Source organism: Ambystoma mexicanum, chromosome 11 (assembly GCF_040938575.1).
Source record: "Ambystoma mexicanum isolate Mex_15411 chromosome 11, UKY_AmexF1_1, whole genome shotgun sequence".
Classification (NCBI taxonomy): domain Eukaryota; kingdom Metazoa; phylum Chordata; class Amphibia; order Caudata; family Ambystomatidae; genus Ambystoma; species Ambystoma mexicanum.
In genome coordinates, this window is record NC_090934.1 from 208,089,445 (window position 1) to 208,111,439 (window position 21,995).

General features: G+C 46.8%; 1 protein-coding gene across 4 annotated transcripts in view; it reads left to right on the plus strand.

The window, feature by feature from the left end:
* RPS6KA1 (ribosomal protein S6 kinase A1) overlaps positions 1–21,995 on the plus strand; it is a 918,695-nt gene that overhangs the window by 729,350 nt on the left and 167,350 nt on the right. For all 4 annotated transcript variants that reach the window (XM_069622861.1, XM_069622863.1, XM_069622864.1 and 1 more), the window contains one exon: positions 8,796–8,885. In XM_069622861.1, the coding sequence (XP_069478962.1) occupies positions 8,796–8,885 (90 nt within the window). The remainder of the gene's footprint in view (positions 1–8,795; positions 8,886–21,995) is intronic.

Consider the following 21,995-nt stretch of genomic DNA (forward strand, 5'->3'; position numbering starts at 1 on the left):
GATCACACCACATGCCATGATGTCTTAACCCTTCCAGACAGAATTTAATTTAAGAAGCTTTCACTGAAATGATTGCACCTTCTTTTAGCTTTGTTTGTACAATAGATCAATGTACCCCTGTTATTTAGTACGCCTATTAAATCCTCATTCACAAAGCCTGCATTTTGTAAATCTGACCTGGTTGTCTTTACATCTGTGGGTCAATCTGCCTCATTTGTATCAATAACAATCTACTTGTCAAACTTCTCTCAGAACCAGAACTAATTCCTAAATGGCCCTATCACAACTAAGTTCTGGAAGCCAGGGGACATGGACTTCTTCCCTATCCATGCTGCTGGGCTCAGTCAACCTAGGACTCCCACGTGCTGGCATTCCTGCTGCTCGAAGATGTCTAGTTTTCACAGTACTCTAGTCCATGTACTGCACTGTTGAGGTGCTAGATAGAGCCCTGGCCTCCAACTATCACTTTCCATGATTGTGTTCTGTTTATATCTGGAGCCTCTTAGGCGTCGGGCTTGATCCGAAAGAGTTGGCACTTCCTGCTTTCATGCTGCAGCCACCAGACATGTGTCTGTACCAGAACACATTCCGCGGCCTCATAAACGGAACATAATATAGTGGTGTATTTCAGGGAATGCTCCCTGCTGTGAGAGTGCTTGAGAAAATGCCACCCTTTCTCTTCCATCTCTATAAGAGGGTAGATGTATTGTTCATGATCTTTACTCTGCCACCAGAATCTCCTCTGCATGACGCCAACTATCACAAGGCACCTCCTATGATTTCTCTACTTGGATTTGGTCTTTTTGGGAGCCAACTCTGGTTTAGAATAGCTAGATGTCCTGGATGAAGAGCCTACTCGTGATGTCAACTGGACTTGCTACGTCCATCCCAGCTGGCCTCATTCCCCACTTTTCAACAGTAGGCTTTTTAACTTTGACAAATGCTTAGTGAAAATCCTATAGCTGGAATTGGAAAGTACCAGTGATGCAGGGTGCTTACGAACACAGATCTGAAAGGGTGGAACCCTTGCTTGGATGTACACCAGGCTCTGAGCTGAGCATGAACTACTGCTTGAATATTCCATATTTCCCCCTTTTTGAGCATTTTATGTGCTTATCCATATTTGCCTTTTTACAGGTAACTTTAATAACCCCCCCTTATGAATTGAATTATACCTTAAATGCTACTTGTAGTTTTGTTTCCTGTGTCCAGTTCTGCACTTGATTTAATCTAGTTCTGCTTGGCTGAGCTGCTGTTTTAATGCAAAATGTAAGCAACGTGGCCAGTTCTCCATCACCTTGACAAGGATTGACAAAGTAATCGCCCTAGTTGATAACCAGGCTATATGAATATATTTAGTTGGTTTGCCACACAAGACACTTTGTTTTGGGAAATATGTAGGAACGTTTTTAGGGGCCCCTTAACCTTTTGCTTTGACACTTTTTATTTTTTCAGTGACTTCTCTTTGGTGGTCAGAGGGTATTCTACTGAAGATTCCCCCTGCCATTGCAACCCTTTTTGGCTTGTTTAGCACACAAATTAGAAGGGAAGGGAAGGAAGAGGAAAGGCAGGAGGGATGCAGGAGTATCGGGGTGGGGGGGATTTAACTCTTCAACTCAAAATGTCATTTGCACCCCAGAGGTGGAACGGGAAACCCTGGCAAGGGCGTAGAGGGGGAGGTTAAGATCCAATCGGGTAAAATGGGAGGGCTCACTTTCCTGTGATGGGACACGCTAATAGGAGAGAGATCTTGAGCTCTCAAAGGAGATGGTGGGGGGGGCGGCCGGGGATCTGGGGGGGGGGAATACAGATGGTTGCGGCTGCAGGAAACCCACCCGACAACTGGATTTGATATGGTTAAAAGCAAGCTGGGGGAGGCATATGTGGTGTTTACTTATTCAAGAGGGGTCATGACATGAGTGGCGAGAGGATGAGGAAGGCCGAACCTTAATCCTACTAGGGATCTTGGACGGATTGGAGATCTGCATCATTATCCTACGCCCTGAACGTGGACACAGATTCTTACTTTCCAGGAGTGGTACTATTACTGGGAGGTCAGGTGTACATGGAGACAGTGTGGGAGGGGTGACTTTAACTGCCCGATTCACACATGGTTGAACAGGTTGGGCCCCGGCACAATGCATAAACCTTTGGCACAGAGGCCTCTTCAGAATACAGTGTTGGAGCTCCGGGTGGTGGACATGTGGTGTGAGCCGAGGGCAGAGGAGCGGGGTATTATTTTTAGAATTCCTGTTTGTCTGCAGGCCCACTCTATTGGATACAGTGGGACACCTTACTGGAGGGTGGGGGGCAAACGCTGTTAGATCATGCCTTCTACGCACCACAAAGACGTGGGGGAGAAGGGAGTAGCGCAGTACCTGCATGGCGGCTTAGGGCAGAGGTGCTTGGGACTCTCTTCAGAGATGGAATAGGACAAGCCATTACTGACTACTTTGATCAAAACCAAGAGTTGGTGGAAGATTACATGGTCCTGTGGGAAGCGTTTAAGGCCACTATTGTGGGTGGGAAGGAATGTATTGCCTCTACCTACGGTATAAGAAAGGAACTCCTAATCTGCCTAAAAAAAGGTTGAGACCCCCCCATATAACACCTAGAGCAGGATCTATCGAGGGGCTCTGCATGCACTGCAGAATTACTCTGAGAACAACATTCGGGCTGAGGCATGTAGCAGACTTGGCAACCATGACTATGCCCAATACGTTAAGTGTATCCATGAGTAAGGGGAAAAGGCTGGGAGATTGCAAGCCAACGCGGATAGAAACGTATGTGTGTAAAATTGAAATTGCGTAAGGGATACAGTCCTGACATCCCGCTGAAAGCAGCCACTGAAATAGAAGATATCCTGGGAGATGTAGGATTGAATAGGTGTGCCACCACAAACTTGTCATGAAAAATAAAGGCCTACAAGCTGCTCTCGGGTTCAAAACGTCCCACCATATATTAAAGTTCAGGAGGAAGACTCACTGGCTACCAATCAAGGCTAGGGTTATCGTCAAATCTCTGTGCATTGCCCACAAATGTCTCGCCATGAAAGCACCTAGCTACATCAATAACGTCAGAAGAAAAAAAGAATCCAATAGACCACTCGGATCAAATGAAGAGCCGCTCCTTGCAGTCCCTCGCTATAAAAGTTCAAGAGCCAGGGGAATTAGCTTCCCAGTCATTGCCCCTAACCATTGGAACGCTCTACCATTTCATATCAAACAGGAAGAATCCTTCCAAAGATTCAAAAAACTATTAAAACGCTGTGATACCCCAGGGTCTGGGCTTAAAATAAATTTAATAAATAAATACATTGAGGGGATATGTTTGAAGGAGGAACCCTGCTACCTTTCCTGGCATGGGCACAGAAATTCCCCATGCCAGAAGGTCAATTTTTAAACTTTGCAAGGCTGACTAAAGCCATAGCTAAGAGCTGGTAGTCGATACCGAATGAACCTCTGGCCACGCCAGTACTCCACACAATCCTTTTGCTAGGGGCGGAGCAATGGGAAATTATACAGCTGTTTACAGCATTACACAAGAGTAGGGAATTGCCTACCTTGAATACCCAGGAGAAATGGGAAAGGTATCTGGGAATACCACAAACAAAAAACATGGTCCAAAATCCGTGCTACCGACCCAAATGTTTTGCGTAACGCTTGCTTAAAGTTAATCCAATTCAATATAGTACACAGGGTCTGGTCTATGTTGCACCACAAAAGTTACATATGATGGAGGCGCTCCCCCACACTTGCCCAAGGTGTAACAGGGAATCTGCAGACTTTTGGCACATGGTTTAGGGGTGTCCTCCGATAGCTAGATATAGCAGGTGGTGGTTGCTCGCCTGAATGTTCTTCTGGGGAAGGAATTTGAGTGCACGCTCAGGGTATGCCTATTGGGGATACTCCCAGGGGGGAAAAAGACGGACCGTAAGCGCTCAAACAAAATAGCGGGCTTCCTATTGGTTCTAGCAAAGCGCTACATGGCTATATCTTAGAAAATAAGTTATTTACTCCAGGACATTCTGAAGTGGGCAGCCGCAGAGACAGTCAACGAGCAAAACATGAAGACAGTCACGACGGATCTGAGTCTTCAGTGGGGCACACTCCTCAATGACTTGTACTCATCACCAGAAGACCTACCCCCTCTAGCCCCCCCCCGGCGAGTTCACATTTGGTCACTTGCAGCAGCAGAGACTTGGATAGCCAAATGAAGTGCCCGTTGGCCCATAGCATTGGAAATTCTGAGATGACTTCTCCCCTCCCCCTCAGGAAGGGGAGACCTGGGCCGCTAAGGGGGCTTTTTATAGTTGGAGGGTAGGGGTCCTGGAGGGATTGAGGGATTGGGGGGGGCTGGAAGAGGGGAGGGCAGAGGAGGGAGGGGTTTTATGTTATGTGTTTGAATGTTGTTTTGAAACTTAATAAACCTATTTTTTCAAAAGAACCCTGGAACTCTTCATTCGTGACTCCTCTGGTTCACCCTGGTATTTGACACCATATACGCACCTGTGCATAGAACTGGGAATTAACTGCCTTTTCCCTCATATACCTGTATTGTCTGACGTCACCTGAAACTCTTCTAGAAAGACTTTGGGCGGCACTTAGCTGCCCATGGACATTTTCCTGCATCCAGAAAGAATTTTAGCTTTTACCTGTGACTGTATTATACCATGGTCTCCTTCTATAATTATGAATACATATTTACTCAACCTATTTTTGGTTACATTTGCTACTTTTCCCTGAATTCTAATGCCTTGGTATTTCTTGCTCGCATGCATCTTGGCTTTGGGTGGTCTCTGGCTGATGGGAGTTTCAGCCATCTACAGCTATTTACTGTGTGAATTTGTATTCTCTTGGATATGCCCTGGAGGTCTAGAAATTCGGTGGCCTTTAGTGTTTACATTTGGTTCCTCTACAACTAACTTTATTAAAGTTTGGTTCCCTTCTCTTCCCACCCCATGACTGTTTAATGCAGGCACACTACCTGATGGTAGGTACATTGAAGTGATGTAATGTGCTCTTACTGTTATGGCAATCAACTTGCTGTTGTACCAGCACTAGGTATTTGAACTGTTTTTAATGTCTTGCTGTTAGAATGGATTTCTGAACTCTGCTCTGGTGAACCGATGTTCAGGAGGCCACCCTAGTTTAGTGAAACAGGGAACACTTCTGCGAAGTTAGCAAGGACAATTCAAGGTAGCTTGGAGAGCAGTCAAGGCTAAGTCTCTGGAGTAGTGGGGGTGATCTAAGGTCTTGCATGAGCACACACAGTAGGACACAAGAATTACTCTTAAACAGTAGTATATCAAAAATACACAATTTATTAGGCCTTTAACAAACACACGTGAACAATGAACACAGTAACAAGGGCCTAATTTTAGGGGGGGGGCAGGGGTGTTTGTCCCCCCAACTTTCATGGCACACCATTTTGTCCCCATTCATTTGGCTGGGGCACCTTTTCTTCAGATGTCATGCCCCCCCCACCCCCCCATTTTCAGCAAGGTTACTCCACTTCACAGTAATACTACTAAACACACACCATGTAAAATATATGTACAGTACCTTTTTGGTCAGTGCAGTGTGGATTCCCGCTACAACCTGTGGAGGAGGGAAAACGCACACACTTTAACACAATGGCCAACTCCAGAAATGAATATCCCTTAAGAAGTCCAGCCCTATGAAGACTGGAGCCTTGTGCTCAATGTTAGGTTTGTGCGTAAAAAGCGCTAGTCAATGCGTAAAGTTCACAAGGGACAAACTTCAATGGGAATGAAAAGGTAGAAGAGGACACTGGAGTGTGAGGAATTTGGTTCCAAGAGTCCGAGGTGGGTCTGCTACGGGGAACAAGGCTGTCCCCAACTTTGGGACCACTATAGGAAGCAGGAGCCCCCCAAGTCAAAACAAGGACCACAGAGGATCCTATATGCGTGAAAACGGTATGGATGAACTAGGGGCCACCGGTAAGTGGTATGATTGCTCACCGCCCTTAACTCACGATGGATTCAAAATTGCCAGGTTTGTAGGTCGCCTGGACTACGAGATTCCCCTACTTGGTTACGCTTCAAAGTGCACAGGCGCTGCAGATGCATGTCCGATTTACATCAGGAGATGGATCTATCATCAAGAATGCAGGACAAAGAAAGCACTGATGCATCTGGTCTCAGGGCACTTGAAAGGCGAGAAAGTATCCAACAGCGGCCCGCACAGTGATGCAGGAGCACCCAAGTCTAGCGGACTGACGCACGCTTCTCTCGCGGGTCAAAGCAGTAGGGACGACGGTATCTGCCAAGCAGGTGACTTGCAGTGTGAACTAGGGTTCTCCCAAAGCTCCAGCATGGCTACCAAGGGACAAGCTGGTCAGTCCACTAGAGGGCCCAAGCACACTTCAGAGAAGGCTAGTTTGCAGTGCACCAAGGAGGAATTGAGTGTGATGGGTCCAACCACTCAAAACGGTGGAAGCACCTTTGCAGGTTTTCCGAGATCAAGCGCAAAGCAGGGCTCTGCCGAGACAACAGCAGGCTCAGGGTGCCAAACCTTATCTGCGTGGCTCAGAACAGTCCTAGGACCTAATTTGCTTCTCAGGATACCTGGCTCCATGTAGAGGTCGATTCTGACCTCTGGGTTATCTGCAGGTCTGCACACAGAACCCCTCCTCGTATCCCAAAGTCCAGTGAGTGCTCACACCCAATCCAATCAGGGACCACTGCAGCTCTGGTGCACACCAGACATCCGAGCACCAGTAGTGTGGATTGGGACCAGACAGTCCCAGCTCACTTCCTGGGTACCTGCACACGTGACATGCATTAGCCCGCGAAAAGCGCCTGCTTTTGCAGGTGAATGCATGCCCAAATAAGGAACGAATCACAAAGGGGAAGGCCAAAGGACAAAATGGCCAAATGAGAAGACAAAAGACTTCATGGCATGGCCATGACTGACACTAGCCACAGTCATGAGCCAATCGCGGTATGGCTCAGTAAAAGTTAATAAAAATACACTAATACATTCTGCTGCCACTGGTCTACTCCTAGGCACATTGTCCAGTTACCCAAAAAACCCTAAGGGATGTCTAGGTCCCTTAAACGCAGGGACCACAGTGTGCGGTACAGTGGTGTACTTTGCGGACATGTCTGTTTCCCCAGAATGATGAGCAAAAGGGCAGTGGAGCGCAGCTGAAAGCTGTGCTTCACTGGCAGAAAGTGGGTACAGGAGGCTGAAACAAAAACAAGTGGGGAGTCCACAAATACAGCAATTAAATTTTACCTAGCACACCCCACCACTTTTCACAGTTTTGCCTAATCCTAGTTAGGGTACTAGCTACACTCCTCACTACTATACTAACATTTAATTGACATTTACTGTTTTTTATAATACAGTAGGAATTCATATGATGTTGCTGTATCTAAAACGTGTGGGTGTGTATGTTTAAAACTTGATACATTTGTATATTTGTCCGTATTGAAGAAAATTGAAAGTAAATATTGTTTGTTCTCACTCATTCCCTTATTAAACATTTATAAAGCAAAAATAGCTATTGTTTACGGTTTGGAAGTGACGAAGGAATTAATCAGAACCATCTTCACCTTTTTGGAAGGGTTAATATGGAGAAAACAAATTGTGAAACCTACCTATGTGCATCCCGATAACTCTACTTCGGGTAGAGTTGGGTATTCAATCGGTCTACTCCATAGTAATGACAACAAAATTGATGCTTTTGCATAAAATATTAAACCCTAGAATGGGTTCTCTCTATGAAGTATTGAACATTAGTTTAAGGGCAGAGGGCTCTCCAGTTTTAATGGATTTTTCTCTGACAGTATGACTATTAGATGAAATGGAATATTCATTGGAATTACTGACCCATGATCCAGGTAAGGTCAAATGTGTTTTTGGGCCCTTCGATAGGGTAAAACAGACCGATCTGGTGAGAAAATATAAATTGGGTGGAATGTTGCAATATTTTTAGGAAATTTAACACGATCAGGAAATCCTTTCAAGATAATTTGTTACAATCGATTTAGGGAACTATTTTTAAGTTTTGGATTTAATGTGTTTTACAAGTTGGAGGTGGTGGGTCCTTGTCGGGGTAATCCAAACTGTCTTAGGTTATGTCGCCTATTTAAAGGGAAATGTGAACATATAATCAACTGGTCTAGAATTCAATTGTTATGTAAGTTTGTACATGATATAGGGCAGTGAATCCCAGATAGCCTATGGAACAGAATCCAACAATGCTCTTTATTAGAATTGTATATAAACTTTTAGTGGAAAAGTAAGGAAATATTTATTTTGATATGTAATATGATGAAATGTAAAGATGTACTATGTAATATTTATAAAGGTATTGTAAACCATATATGTACCGTTTGAAAAATATATATATATTTCACTATATCAGAGTACTCTATTAGTGGACTAATTGTACCCTTGTCAGCCTACATCCCCTTCCTAGAGTTGAGCCTGACTTCTCAGCCACTCTTCCGTTTTAAGAGGTTGGCTACATTTTTGTCCTGCGGCTGTGCCGCACCTTAAGGTTGGTGGTTGTATAGCCCTCCCCAGAGGCATGTGTGAGAAAATGCCACCAATTGCACAGAAATGGGCTTTGGTATTTGGCTTGGTGTTCCCACGTTCTCATTGTACCACCTAGTTATAGAGCACATATAATGGCCACTACCCAAACCCTTGCTCCAACATCCCTCTATCCAATATCCATTTTCTAAAGCTTCAAATAGGGCATTTGCTTCTCTGATCCTTTGCATGCATCGCTTAGCCTCTGTATATTTTATTAATCTGCAGATCATTGATAAAAGCAAGCGTGACCCATCTGAAGAGATAGAGATCCTGCTACGATATGGACAACACCCGAATATCATCACCCTAAAAGATGTGAGTACACTTGTGGGGACATTTTTAGGTACCCCTTTGATGGACATTTTCAGAAAATGTTAGCACTTTAATAACTTACTTTTGAAGAGTAAATGGGTATAATTTCTTATGCATTGCCTACTTTGAGCATTTTATGATTAGAAGTGGAATAGGTTTAGAAGTTGAAAAAATACCTAATTTGTGTTGCAATAACCTTTATTGTAGTGACCAGAAAACCAAAATGACCTGCGATTAGACTCCTTTCAGTTGTGGTTTAATCTTAAGGGTTGAGTGGCTTCTCCACGTGGTATGACTAATTCTAAATCTGTCAAAACGAGCTAATTGACCCTTTTCAGGCAAATCTAGCACTTTAGGGGGAGATGACTGTCATGCAGTCCTGTATTATGCAAAGCAGCCACTACTTAAGTGGGTTGTAGGACTGTATAAGCACTGCTCGGAGAGACAATCTAGATGACATAGCCATGTGGACCATGCAGTCCCATTTTCACTCCATGAGATTGCGTTGTACCCTGTTCATAAGCATGTGGTTCATAGTTTAATCTCCCAGTGTTTCTGGTGTTGCTTGTTCTGTTCGTTCAAGTTGTCAGATTGGTTTGTCTCCTGGGACTCTGTCGTGAGTAGGACAACATAAACATCCCCCACTTGAGACTCTGGAATTAACTCACGTCTGTCTGTTGCATGTGCTTTTGTCTCTAGTGTTTGATAAAATTCATTCTTTCTACAGTATTGTTAGGTTGGTTGAAGGCCCTGATCTGTGTCTGGCATGAGCCCACTAGTCTTTGTACTTGTCCAGCACTGGATCAGACCTTTTATTTTCTCTGCCAAACCTCAATTCAACTCCTTGCTAAGTATGCTATTAAGCATTTTCAGAGAGCCTCTCTGGGGACAGTACAGCATGTTCATCCAAAAGTTTTCCTGGGCATGCCCCAGAAAATGGTGGTAGGCAGACTTTGTGGTCTTATATTAGAAAATCAAACTTCCTTTCCTTTGAGTAAAAGGACAGATGTTCCCATTTATGGTCTCAGCTATCCTATTCCATGAAAGCCTGCGGCTGTCAGCCACGGCCATATATCGAGAGAAGGTGACGAGGATGTTTGATTCAAGGCCAAGTCCACATCCTGTTTCCTAGGAAAGGTAGGATCTGCGACACCAAATGATTTGGTGGCCACCTAATGTTTGCAAGGATGCACTTTAAATTGGGAGCTCAGTTTAAGCTCTGCTGCCAATATCCCTATCTGGTATGGGAATCTGCACCTAAACCTTTGATTATCGCTTAGACGAGTTCACTGGCAAAAGTGGTGACTGATGGCTGGAAAGCTTTGAATCGAGCAATCACTGCCTGTGGTGGTGTGCCCCTTTAAGGACAAAGATCCCTGTGAAGGGCTTGGCACATGGCAATGACCATGTGACCACATAATAAAAGGGATGAGCGGATTCCTGCTCATCAGCCCAGACCAACTGACTCCCGCTTGCTGTCGTTCTTTGCACACGATGCCGGTTCTGCGTAGCAGGCAGATGGGCCTTTCCTGCATGGCCCTCCAACCGGACAGTGCCCCTGTTGGGCCACGCTGTCCCTGATGTTCCATATGTGCAGCAGAATCCCAGCCAGTGCATACCGGTGCCCCTGCGGTCATCTCTGGTGTGCATGCCGTGATGGCCTGGCTGCGCCTAGGCCATTGTGTGCCCTTGTGATCACGGGGCAACAGGGTGATCTCTGCTGGTGTGTTGTCGGCTGCCTGCCCCCAGCAGCCAACTGTCTGGACTCTGTGCCCAGGACATAATATTGGCGATGAGTTCGGCCTCCGTGCCTGGTGTGAAAGCTGCATTTGCCGATGTGTGGAGGAGGAGCCTGTGCGACTGCTGTGGCTGCCCGGCTGTCTGCTGGGACCTGCGAGGGGTCTGCACTGTGCTCTGTGTGGCGTTTCGTTTGTGGCGAGGGAAGGAAATGGCAGGCTGCATACTGTTTGTTCTGCATTCGGAGCTAGGAGTAAGGTTAGTGACTGCCCCTGCACAGCTGTGCCCCTCAGCATGATCCTGGGCCCAGCCGGCATTGAGGAATTGTAGGAAAAGTGAGGGAGGGCCACCGGCTGCATAGCAGGGCCCACCGGTGACGGAAATGGAAAAATATTTGTCGGCGCAGTGAAAAAAGTAAAATGCTCTGGAGCAGAAGAAACCGAGGCTGCTTGCGCACGTTCATTGTGTTCCCGGGCTTCCCGATGGCGCAAATAAAATAACGAATGGGCCCCTGGTAGATGCTGGGCTGCCGAGGTGAACTGTGTGCTCCGGCTCAAAGGAAAAAAATGCAGAGCTCCATTTCGGGGGGCAGGAGGGGACATGCAGCGCTCCGTGCAAAGAAAAAAGTAAATGGCCAGCTGCCGGTGAACATCAGCTAACCCAGCGCAATAAATAGGACTTATGAATTGCCCTCTGTGATGGAGTAAACCCAGTGAAAAAATTAGCTCCCACCATCGGAGCTCTGTTGAAATGAAAATAAAGCTGTGCACCTCCCCGTCATGTTGATGTTTCCGTAGTTTTGGGGGGTGGGTACAGGGAGGGCAACTGACATTGGGGAAAGGGGATATATAACTGGTGGTGGGAGGAAGGGGCAGGGCAGTGTCACGCTGGAATTCAATAAAGGAAGACTTAGGTTAAAGCGCTCCTTGTCTGTGCTTCTTTCACGTGCGGTGCACACAGAGAGTGAGTCCCACTCGCGCCACGACACTGGCGACGGGGTGGGTGGCCCCCCTGCAGGGCACATGTGCGGCGGAAAGTGAGCTAGGGTGGATGCGGGGAAGCATCTTAGCCCATCGCTCACACGGCAGCAAGTGAACACCCTGCTCATTGCGCCAGAGTGTGCACAGAACGGCGGAGGCCTGCCGGGAGGGGCCGCATCAAGGCTGCTGTCAAAGGTGATCAATTAGCCCGTTCCGAGCCGCAGCGGTGAAAACAGTGGCTGTGGACACTCCAGCCTGCAAGCACAGGCCCCAGAAGAGGAGAGAACAGCCTGTTTTAAGGTAGGCCAAGGCAATAAGGCCACCTAAAAGGGGGCTCAGAGCAAAGCCCACCCCACAAGGGCGCAGCCACACAGATGGTGCTCGTGTCCTGAGAGGCGGCCATCTTGGAGAGGAAAGAGGCACATTCCTCAGTTGACACGTGGGGAGCTGGAAGCCCAACAGGAAGTGGTGCTCATGCCGAAGAGGTGGCCACACCCTGATTAACAGGGGCCTAAGCGCAAAAACAACTAGTAAGTCAAGATGTCCGAACAATGACCGAGGGGGACTAGCCCAGGGCCAAGGACAGGGCCCCTAGGTGGCAGACCAAGTCCCATATAGACTGGCCGACACTCTGGCAGCTCAGATTCCAGGGGCATTCGACGTCACCGACACCAGCAACATGGGTCCCAGATGGAGCAAGTGGATCAGGGATTTTGACCTGTACATGGTTGCCACAGGGCCCATAGAAGATGATTGCCAAAAATGCCTACTAAAGCTAGCAGTGGGATCTGCTACCAGGGACATCGACGAGATGCCCCCCGACTCCATTGGCTCCATCCAAAAGCTCAAGGATGTGCTGGCAGCATATTTCACACCCCACACCAATGTGGACTATGAAAGACACTTATTCCACAGCACTAAGCAACAGAAAGGTGAGACCATGGATGCGTATGTCATGAGGCTGTGCACCAAAATGAAGCATTGTGACTTTGCGAACTATTCCAACACCGAAGCAGTAAGGTCACAAATCATAGCTGGGTGAGAGTCTGACATTCAAACGGAAGTTATTCCAAAAACAATGCACCCTGGATGAGATACTTGCGCTGGCCCACGCTGAGCAAACCATAGACTCACAGGTGGAGATCTTCAATACTCCCGCAACAGGAGAAAGCATTCACAAACTACAAACCGAAAGATGGTCAGAGGAACTTTTTTGCTAGAAGTGTGGGTTTGAATACCCCAATGAAGGGATTTGCCCTGCCATGGGTTGTGCCACGTGTGGCGAAGAGGGCCATTTCAAGTCGGTATGCAGATTCTTCAGAGATAGAGGAAGAGATTGGGTGAGAGAAATACCACCCAAGTACAAGACCCCCAACCATTCCCAGGGAGTCACCCGGGTACCTAATCGCAAGGACCATCCACCCAGGTCATCCCGGACTCCCGCGAACGAGATTCAGGAGACGATAAACGGAGAAGGGAGACAGAAGAAGATATGTCATGAGAGCGGGATCGGAATGACATTCAAGGCGGCACGTGCGCTACTTAGTGGAGCAATCACCATCTGATTCAGACCGCAGCTCCTCAGGAAGCGATCAGAAAAAGGCCTACGTCTATGCTCTGGGAAACCCCACAGCACACAGTCCCACTCTGATCATCAAACTAAATTAACAACCCACTGAATTCCTGATAGACACGGGTGCCACTGTGATCAGTGAAGCAAATTTCAAAGAACTTCCTGCAAGACCGAAGCTGAGCCCCACCGTTATTGACATCTATGCTTATGGCGCCAAAGCACCCCTCGAAGAGGATACCTGTTCACGCCCTGGCCACGAAACGGATAGTGGGTGTGTGCTTAGTTTTATAGCAGCGGTTGACATGACTGATCCACATCCTGTATAATATATAATGGTCCACAAGTACATTGACCCAGTGGAAATGATCTCAAATCTATATCCCTGCATCCCGGGGCATTGGAAAGAAAAACTGAAAAACAGACTTATTTAACTACACATAGATGAGGCCATACGCCCAGTGGCCCAACACTAATGTGGAATCCCGATTAACATCCAAAGGAAAGTGGAGGACGAACTACACAAGCTGCTCGCGCAAGACATCGAGCCAGCCACCGGCCCCACCACCTGGGTCTCACTGATAGTGCCAGTCCTGAAGAAAGGTTCCGAAGCGATCAGGCTCTGCGTCCACATGAGACGCCCGAACAAAGCAATCCAGAGGGAGACCCACCTGGCACCACGCATCATAGATATGATACACCTCTTAAACGGGGCCAAAGTATTCTCGCAACTGGACTTATAGAAAGGCTATCACCAACTGGTGAGTCTGGAAAGCCGTAACATAACCATGTTCATGACGCATCTGGGGCTTTTCCGCTACAAAAGGCTAAGCTTTGGAGTATCCTCAGCCGCGGAAATATTTCAGGCCGAGGTACACAATGTCATCAAGCATATACCCAACTGCCTTAACTATAGCGATGACATCCTGGTCTTCAGCACTGATGTCAGCAAACACGATGAGGCCCTCATGAAAGTGTGCAAGGCCCTGGAAGCAGCCAACCTTACACTGAATTGGGACAAATTTGAATTCCGTAAGAGTACGCTAAAATTCTTCGGGCACATCTTTTCAGAAACAGGCATGTCCCCGGACCCAGATAAAGTGGAAGCACTAAATGACACGGCACCCCCCGCAAATGTCTCGGAGCTACGATCGTTCCTAGGGCTCGCAAGCTATTGCACCCAGTACATTAAAGACTTTGCAACAGTAAGTGAGCCCCTGAGGCTGTTAAGTGGACAAGATGCCACCTTTCAATGGACAGACGATTGCCAAAGGGCGTTCAAAGCCATCAGGAAAAGGGTCGCCAAGGCCGAGAACATGTGGTACTATGACCCAGATCGTCAGACAGAGCTGACAGTGGACGCCAGACCAGCGAGGCTAGGGGCCATACTGGCACAGGTGGATCCGAGCGATCCCTCGCAAATGCACATCGTTGCATATGCCAGCTAAAGCCGATCGACCACGGAGCAAGCAAGCATATTCCCAGGCAGAGGAGGGCCTCGATGTAGTCAGGCCTGCAAACATTTCCATCTCTCCTTGTACGGCAAACCATTCCGGGTTGTCAGGCTAGCAAGCGCTGCTGTTTCTGTATGGGAATCCCCAGGCCAAAATGCCACCTCGAATAGCACGCTGGGGATTACAGCTACAAGACTATGCCTTTTGAAATTGTGCCCCGACTCTGAAAAGGAGACAAGCCAGCGGACTTCTCATATAGAAGACCCCAGGAGGGGTGCGCACCAGAACCCTCAGTGGCGGACAGGTATCTCTGGTATCTGATACACCAATCCACCCCAGCTGGGATAGAGATTGGTATGGTGGCCCGTGAAACCTAAAGCGACCTGGCGTGCCAGATAATCTGCGAGGGTCTTCAGTCGGGCATGTGGAGAAGAACCCGTGAGAAAGGAAGAGCAGCAGGGGACATGCTACACGCTGACTTTGAACGCTTGGTGCAGGTATGAGATGAACTAGCCCTATCAGACGACCACCTTCTGATCAAAGACCACAAACTCGTAATCCCACTTGCCCTGCGAGCCAAGATCATCGAGATGGCTCATGAGAATCACAGGGGGATGGCATCAACCAAATGCATGCTGCTCCAGAAAGTCTGGTTTCCCAATCTAGACTCCATGGTAGATGCGGCTCTGAAGACCTGCCCCACCTGTAGCCTCAACACCAATCTGGCACCCTGAACCATTGAGGATGTCAGAACTCACTCGAGGGGTGTGGGAAGTGGTGGCGGCCAACTTCTTCCGACCCATCAAAGAAGGGAAATGCGTGTTGGCAGTCAATCTTTGAGTACTCGCGATATCCCGAGACCCAACTTATCTCCTCGACCGTCGCCCACCACGTCATACCAGCCCTGGACCGCATCTTCTCTGCCTATGGTGTCCCGAGCATACTCGAGACTGATAATGAGCCCCCATTCAACGGGCACCAGTTCGCGACCTACCTAGGTTTCCATCAGCGCAAGATAACTCCACTGTGGCCCCAAGCCAACGGGATGATAGAGCGATTTATGGCCAACCTAAAACCGGCGCTCCAGATAGCCAAACTGACCAGGCAGCCCTATGAACAAGTGCAGAACCAACTCATGAGAGGCTATCGCAACACGCCTCACAGCACCACGGAACAAACCCCCTCGGAAGTCCTGTTTGGGTGGAACGTTCAGACCCGAATTCCTCAAGCTCCGCCACAGGAACCAGCAGCCAGCCTTGACCGTGAACTACGAGAGTGAGATGAGGCCGCCAAGGAACGGATGAAGGACTACGCTGACCGAAGGCAAAGGGCCCGCTCACCCCAGATAGAGGTAGGAGACGTTGTGGCCGTGCAACAGATACAAACTCACACACACCCCTGTCTTTCAGGCTGAACCACTGCTGGTCGCCCAAAAGAAGACCATGATTACGGCTGAAGGCTCCGGAGGCTCTATCACAAGGAAATCATCACATTTCAAGGACATTCCTTCAATGGGAACACATCGGCTCAGTGGGCGCGTAGTCCTCCCCATTGATTATGCCTCTGATCACCCCTATCTAGGGGATCATGGAGGCACAGATGACTCTGATCTTCAGGGTCCCACGGAAGATGGAGTCAGTGGGAAAACCCCAGAATGGGCAAGCTCACGCCCACAGCGCGCTCGGAACAAGCCGCGATGCTGGATTGAAGAAATGTGCTAGGAAGCCCGCCATCGATGTTTGCCCGTTGTGGACATCCTGGCAACTGTTTAAAAAGGGGGAGATGTCACGTTGATTCCGTAGTTATGGGGGTCGGGTCCTGCGAGGGGAAGTAACTTTGGGGAAAGGGAATATGACGGGTGGTGGAAGGAGGGGCAGATCAGTGTCACACTGGAATTCAATAAAGGAAGACGTAGGTTAAAGCTCTCCTCGTCTGTGCTTCTTTCACATGCGACACGTGCAGAGAGTGAGGCCCACTCACGCCACGACACTCCCGCACAAAAGGGGGGGGGGGAGTAGTGAGGCTGTCCATGCTCACTGGTAACACAGGGCAGTGCCTGCCAGCACACTTCCATGCTGCCAGCCTTTCCTGCAGTGATCCTGGGCAAAGGGCAGTGATTTTCTAATATGCCAGTGATCAGTTTGAAAGAAACGGGGCGATTCTATCGTTCAGGAGACACGAGCTTTAAGAAATAGGACAACTGGTGTCTCAAAGAAGCTCTTTCCTGGGGGAGGGAAGATGCCATCTTGTGTGCTCTGGGCTCAGAGCTGATGGGTAAGAAGGGAAGAACTGGACTGGCAAAAGACGCAGTCCATCCCAAACTGCTGGCTCACATCCCTTCTGCACGTGACCACAAGCAGGGGCGCAAGGAAGCCTACATTTCGGGAGACAGGGGTGCTAACTGGTGATGGGAAGGGCCAATTTAGATGGACGTCTTAAACCTGTAAGCTCCTCCCCCCTCGGTTCTACACCAAGGGTTGTCTGGCATGGGGTTCAAATATCAAATGGTAGCAGCCCAGCATAACGCATGGTGCACACACAATTTCCCTCTCATTGAAACATCCCATTTATCATACACTTGCTCATTTACATGCACACCCAGCCCCCTATACATCATACACTAATTCACGCACACATACCATACACACGCCTTGCACACATACAGAAAAGGTTTTCCTCACGTCTCTGCCTAACAAAAAACAAGTGTGCACATCCGCCCCTTCACGCCAGATGTGAAAGAACATATGTTCATACACATCCGTGGCGAGAGGTCTGATGACTTATGTTAGGCAGAGGTGTGAGGGAAGCCTTTTTCTTGAAACTAGCAGCTTTAAAGTTTTGCTGCGTTCGTGAAAATAATTTTTTCTGCACAAACACAGTAAAACTTTAAATTCGCCTGTTTCAGGAAAGGCTTCTTTCCCGTCTCTGATTAACTGAAAAGTATGGCGTGCAACACGGAGGCGGGACTGAGGCCCGATTAGCTCGATGGCGTTGCGCGCCTGACCACAAGCAACTCAGGACATGTTTAGCCTCATTGGGCGTCATCAGTGAGGAGCGGCTTGGGTCTCTAGGCACAGCAGGCTTCGAGGCCCACGAGTAAGTATACAGGTACCATTTGAGGTTACTTTCACAAAATGTATGGTTGATAATAGTACGTTTTTGAAGTTATCCTAAACAAGGCATTACTCTGGTTAGCCCTCCATAATATTGTGTATCGTGCCATTAAAGAATGCGAAAGACCGTGTGTAGTTCAGAAGCAAATTCAGACCCAGTGTGGAAGCACAGCTGCAACGTTCCCCAGCAAACCAGGACACTTGTTTCCGCATGGCCTCTAGTAGCGCCATCCTTCTTCCTGCTTGGAAGCTGAAGTGGACCGGAACGGGAAATTATATAAAACGTCAGGAGACAGTTATATAACGTATGTATATTTATTGGATACTACATATAATAATGTAAACAAGTTACAAGTAAGGAAAGAGGAGGGAGGCTGCTAATAGTAAAGAGAGCTGGACAGTTATGGTTCAATTGCAGTCCTCTCTTCTAGAACTCTGTTGAGACCTAGGTTCCAAGTGTTAGGATTCTGCATACTATGATGTAGTCAGGCATGTCCCACAGAGATCAGGCAGCTTCAATTAGAAGGGTAACATACTACACATCTCCTTCCCTTTATATTGTTCACAAACTATATACAAAAAATGATGAAACAAATGTTCTAGCCGGTTCATGTAAACTCCACATAGTCCTCCATCTTTTTCGGCAAACGATAAGATCTGCCAGATCTGGACATGCATCCACCATATCTGGAGGTAGTTGGCAAGGAAAATTGAAATTGCTCAGAATCATCACATTTCTTCTCAACAGCACTACCACAATTACTCTTCACACCACTGCTTACATTTCTAGAAATTTTAACATTTCTGTCTATCTTCTGACCTACATTTCTCTTTTCCTTCTCGTTAAGATCATTACTTTCACACATCCAAATTCTTTCTACATTCCATATCCTTTTGTCCTCTGTCCTGACAGCATGACGAAAAGCCTCTAACCTTAATGGGTTTGGACCATTTGCATGGTCCAGTTCTTAGAGCAGGAGGAAGTAACACCTTGACCAACTTACCAACAGCTGTAGACATATCATACTTGTTGCTACGTACCTTCTTATCATAGTTTATCTTGTTTCTCTTTTGCGTTTCCCTAATTTTGCCCTTTGCATTGACTAGATTCTTCTCTATTTCCTTACTCCCCTTAATAAGCCAAATGGGAGCTAATTTGGTGTTTGCTTTTCTTCCCCTACTATGCTCGAAGGGAGAAATACCTGTACTGGTGTGTGGGGTAAAACGATGGGCAATTACTTTCTCCCTGACAGCATCTTCCCAATCCATCCCATTGGCCCAAGCCATTCTGATGGTTTCTTTCAAGATTTTATTAAAACGTTCCACTAATCCATTAGTTTGGGGATGGTAAATTGAGCTGGTCTTGTGCTCAATGGCAAATTTTTTACAGAAGTCTGCCACTTCTTTAGACTTAAATTGAGTACCGTTGTCGGAAACAATACTTCCCGGATATCCTTCCCTCTCACATATATTTGATAAAAATTCAACCACAGTTTTACCCGTGACACTAGAGGCAATTAAAATCTTTACCCACCTGGTGAGGAGATCTATGACTACCAAACAATATTTTTGTACACCTTTACAACATATGGGACCTAAAATATCCATGCTTATATCCCTCCAAGCACTATTGGGAATGTCAGTAAGGAAATAAGGAAAATGGAAGAAGATGGAATCATAGAAAGTATCGAAGCTAGTTATATAGAAAGGGGCAGGGAGCTAAACAGATGACATCCTTTCAGTAAGGTTCTCCCATCCTTTGTTCCCAACTGTAGTTCTTGGAACCTTCAGGTCCCATCACATTCCATATGACATAGCTGTGTTCTACCATCAGCAGCACTGTGTGCACCCAGTGCAAATAGATAAGTACAACACTACACATCTCCCTCTCTTCAATTGAACACCAAACAAAGTATCACAAACCAACCATTAAAAGAGGCTATCAAAATTACACACTCCTGCAAATCCGTAAAACCATTACAACATTCACAACCCAGAAAGCGTATCCACATTCACGTAACTAACAATCAAAACAATCAAGTACACAAATCACCACCTGCCCGGGACTGCCACTCCCGGGCCTCACAACTGCCACTTGCGAGCACATACGTTCCTTGCCACACTCTCAACCAACAGAGCGTATCTCCTCCCACTCCATCTGCCACCTGGAGACAAGGGTCTGCCACACCCGGCACAACCGCGTACTCCCGCAACCATCAGGAACTATCTAACATTCATATGAACCTATTATATTTTATCCTTATCAACATTTGCCTCACAACCATAACTGCATAACTACATACACCACCATTCCTCTCAGAAATACCTGTGGTTTGCGCCATCACATATTCACATACACACCCTGCCATAAGAAACAATGAAAAGTGGGAAAATGCAGAAAAGAAAACTCACAAAACAAAGATCACATTAATACAACGCAGCTGGAAAAGAACAGCGCGAGAAGAGAATACACCACGACAGAGACTGATCAGATCTGAGTCCAAGTGCAAAAGATCTTTGAAAACAAAATTGTTTTGAATGCGGCCAAAAATTGAAAGCATCCAAAGTTTAAAAAAACATGTTAGGCCAAGGAAAATAAACCGTTAATATCTTCACATGCATGCCATATGTAATATGCCCAAAAAATGGTATACATACCATGCAACATTCATGTCACATTTAACCATAGGGCTATCTCCTTTAACATGGAGATCACTCAGCAATTTCACTTATATATTTCATGACATCAGATTTAAACATGCAATTAAAATTCCACATAAAAACTGAGAATAATATCATCAAAACTGAAAATTGTCCATGAATTGCTCGAAGACATATATCGGGAGTAAAAACATTATGTTCCTCAAAATTATCAGTTTCCAGCAAAATGAGGCAAAACATATTTAACTGGCATTCTCAATAAAATTGATAACGTGCATATATAGTCCATAATTTACACGTTGACTGTAACTGCATTCGAAACACAAGAGGAAAACATCAAAAGTACCTGTGCCTCGTGTTTACTCGGCATGAAAATCAGAAACGTTGTCAGTGCCATATATTTCACGCAGAAAATATCCGCAGCAACACGAAAACACACAGTGCCCTTAGTGCTCTCGTTGGCGTGAAAGGCATGCAAAAGCCCCCTTCAGTAAGCATCATAAATAAACTCTGGCAGGTTAATGGCAAAGTAAATAAATAGTTTCAATCGCGGCAACGCTGTGCTGAATAATTAAACCGTACCCGTCGCATCATCTCCTGCAAGAATGTGTCATCCATCCATAAATCCGCTGGAACTGCTGCCGGTGAATTTCTTCACAATCAGCACACGACTGCTGTGAAATCATTTTTAATAGGAATCCTAGATTAAATGCTTTTAAAATCCCTTGTGCATTTAACACAGCGCTTGCCTTGACGATGAGATGTTCACAATATTGCCTGCCCTCACACGATAACGTGGGAAATACACTGGATTCTACAAAGCCTCCTTAGGAAACGTCATCACGCCAGGCACGCAGCTAGGGCTTTTCCTTTAAAGTTCAAGTCTCATACGGAAACAAATGCAGGCATTTCTCTGCGCAGCAAATGGAACTTAGAATTCCAAGTTCATAACATTCTGAACTCTGCCAACACAACGGAGCACTATGCAACGTCATCATTTGTCTGAGGTAATCTGTGGTGTACAGAACACCGGCACCTCCATATTAAGGACGGTGTGGTCACCGCTGCACATAATATACCAGTGACTGTGTAGCCCCATTTTACACTTCTGTTGTGTGTCGCTCGGAAGTCTCATTCACACCAGCCCTGTAACTCAGCAGCTGCAATGGGCATAGAGGCCCTAATTTAAATGCTGCTGCAACGCCCCAGCCATGCTGCACAGTACCTTAATGTTGGCAGCCTGTCACAGGATTCACAGTACTTACACCTTGCACAGATGATATATGAAGTCATCACACATGGAAGCTGGCGCTGGGCTGCGTCACTGCTGGGCTTACCAAAGACATCTGCTACAAGCATTTTCATGATGCCAGGAGTCAACAGATTTTCCTTAGTGGGTCCTTTTATGTTGGGATCAACAGGCAAACATATATCAGTCCAACTGGAACCAGCAACCGCCTGTTAATCCCATCCTCGTCGCCATTTGTAGTATATGAGGATGGACTTAATTTGTGTTATCTGCGTTCAAAGATTATAGAACTGGGACATGAGGGTCATCAAGGAGTAATAAAGACCAAACAAAGAATTAGGAATGACTA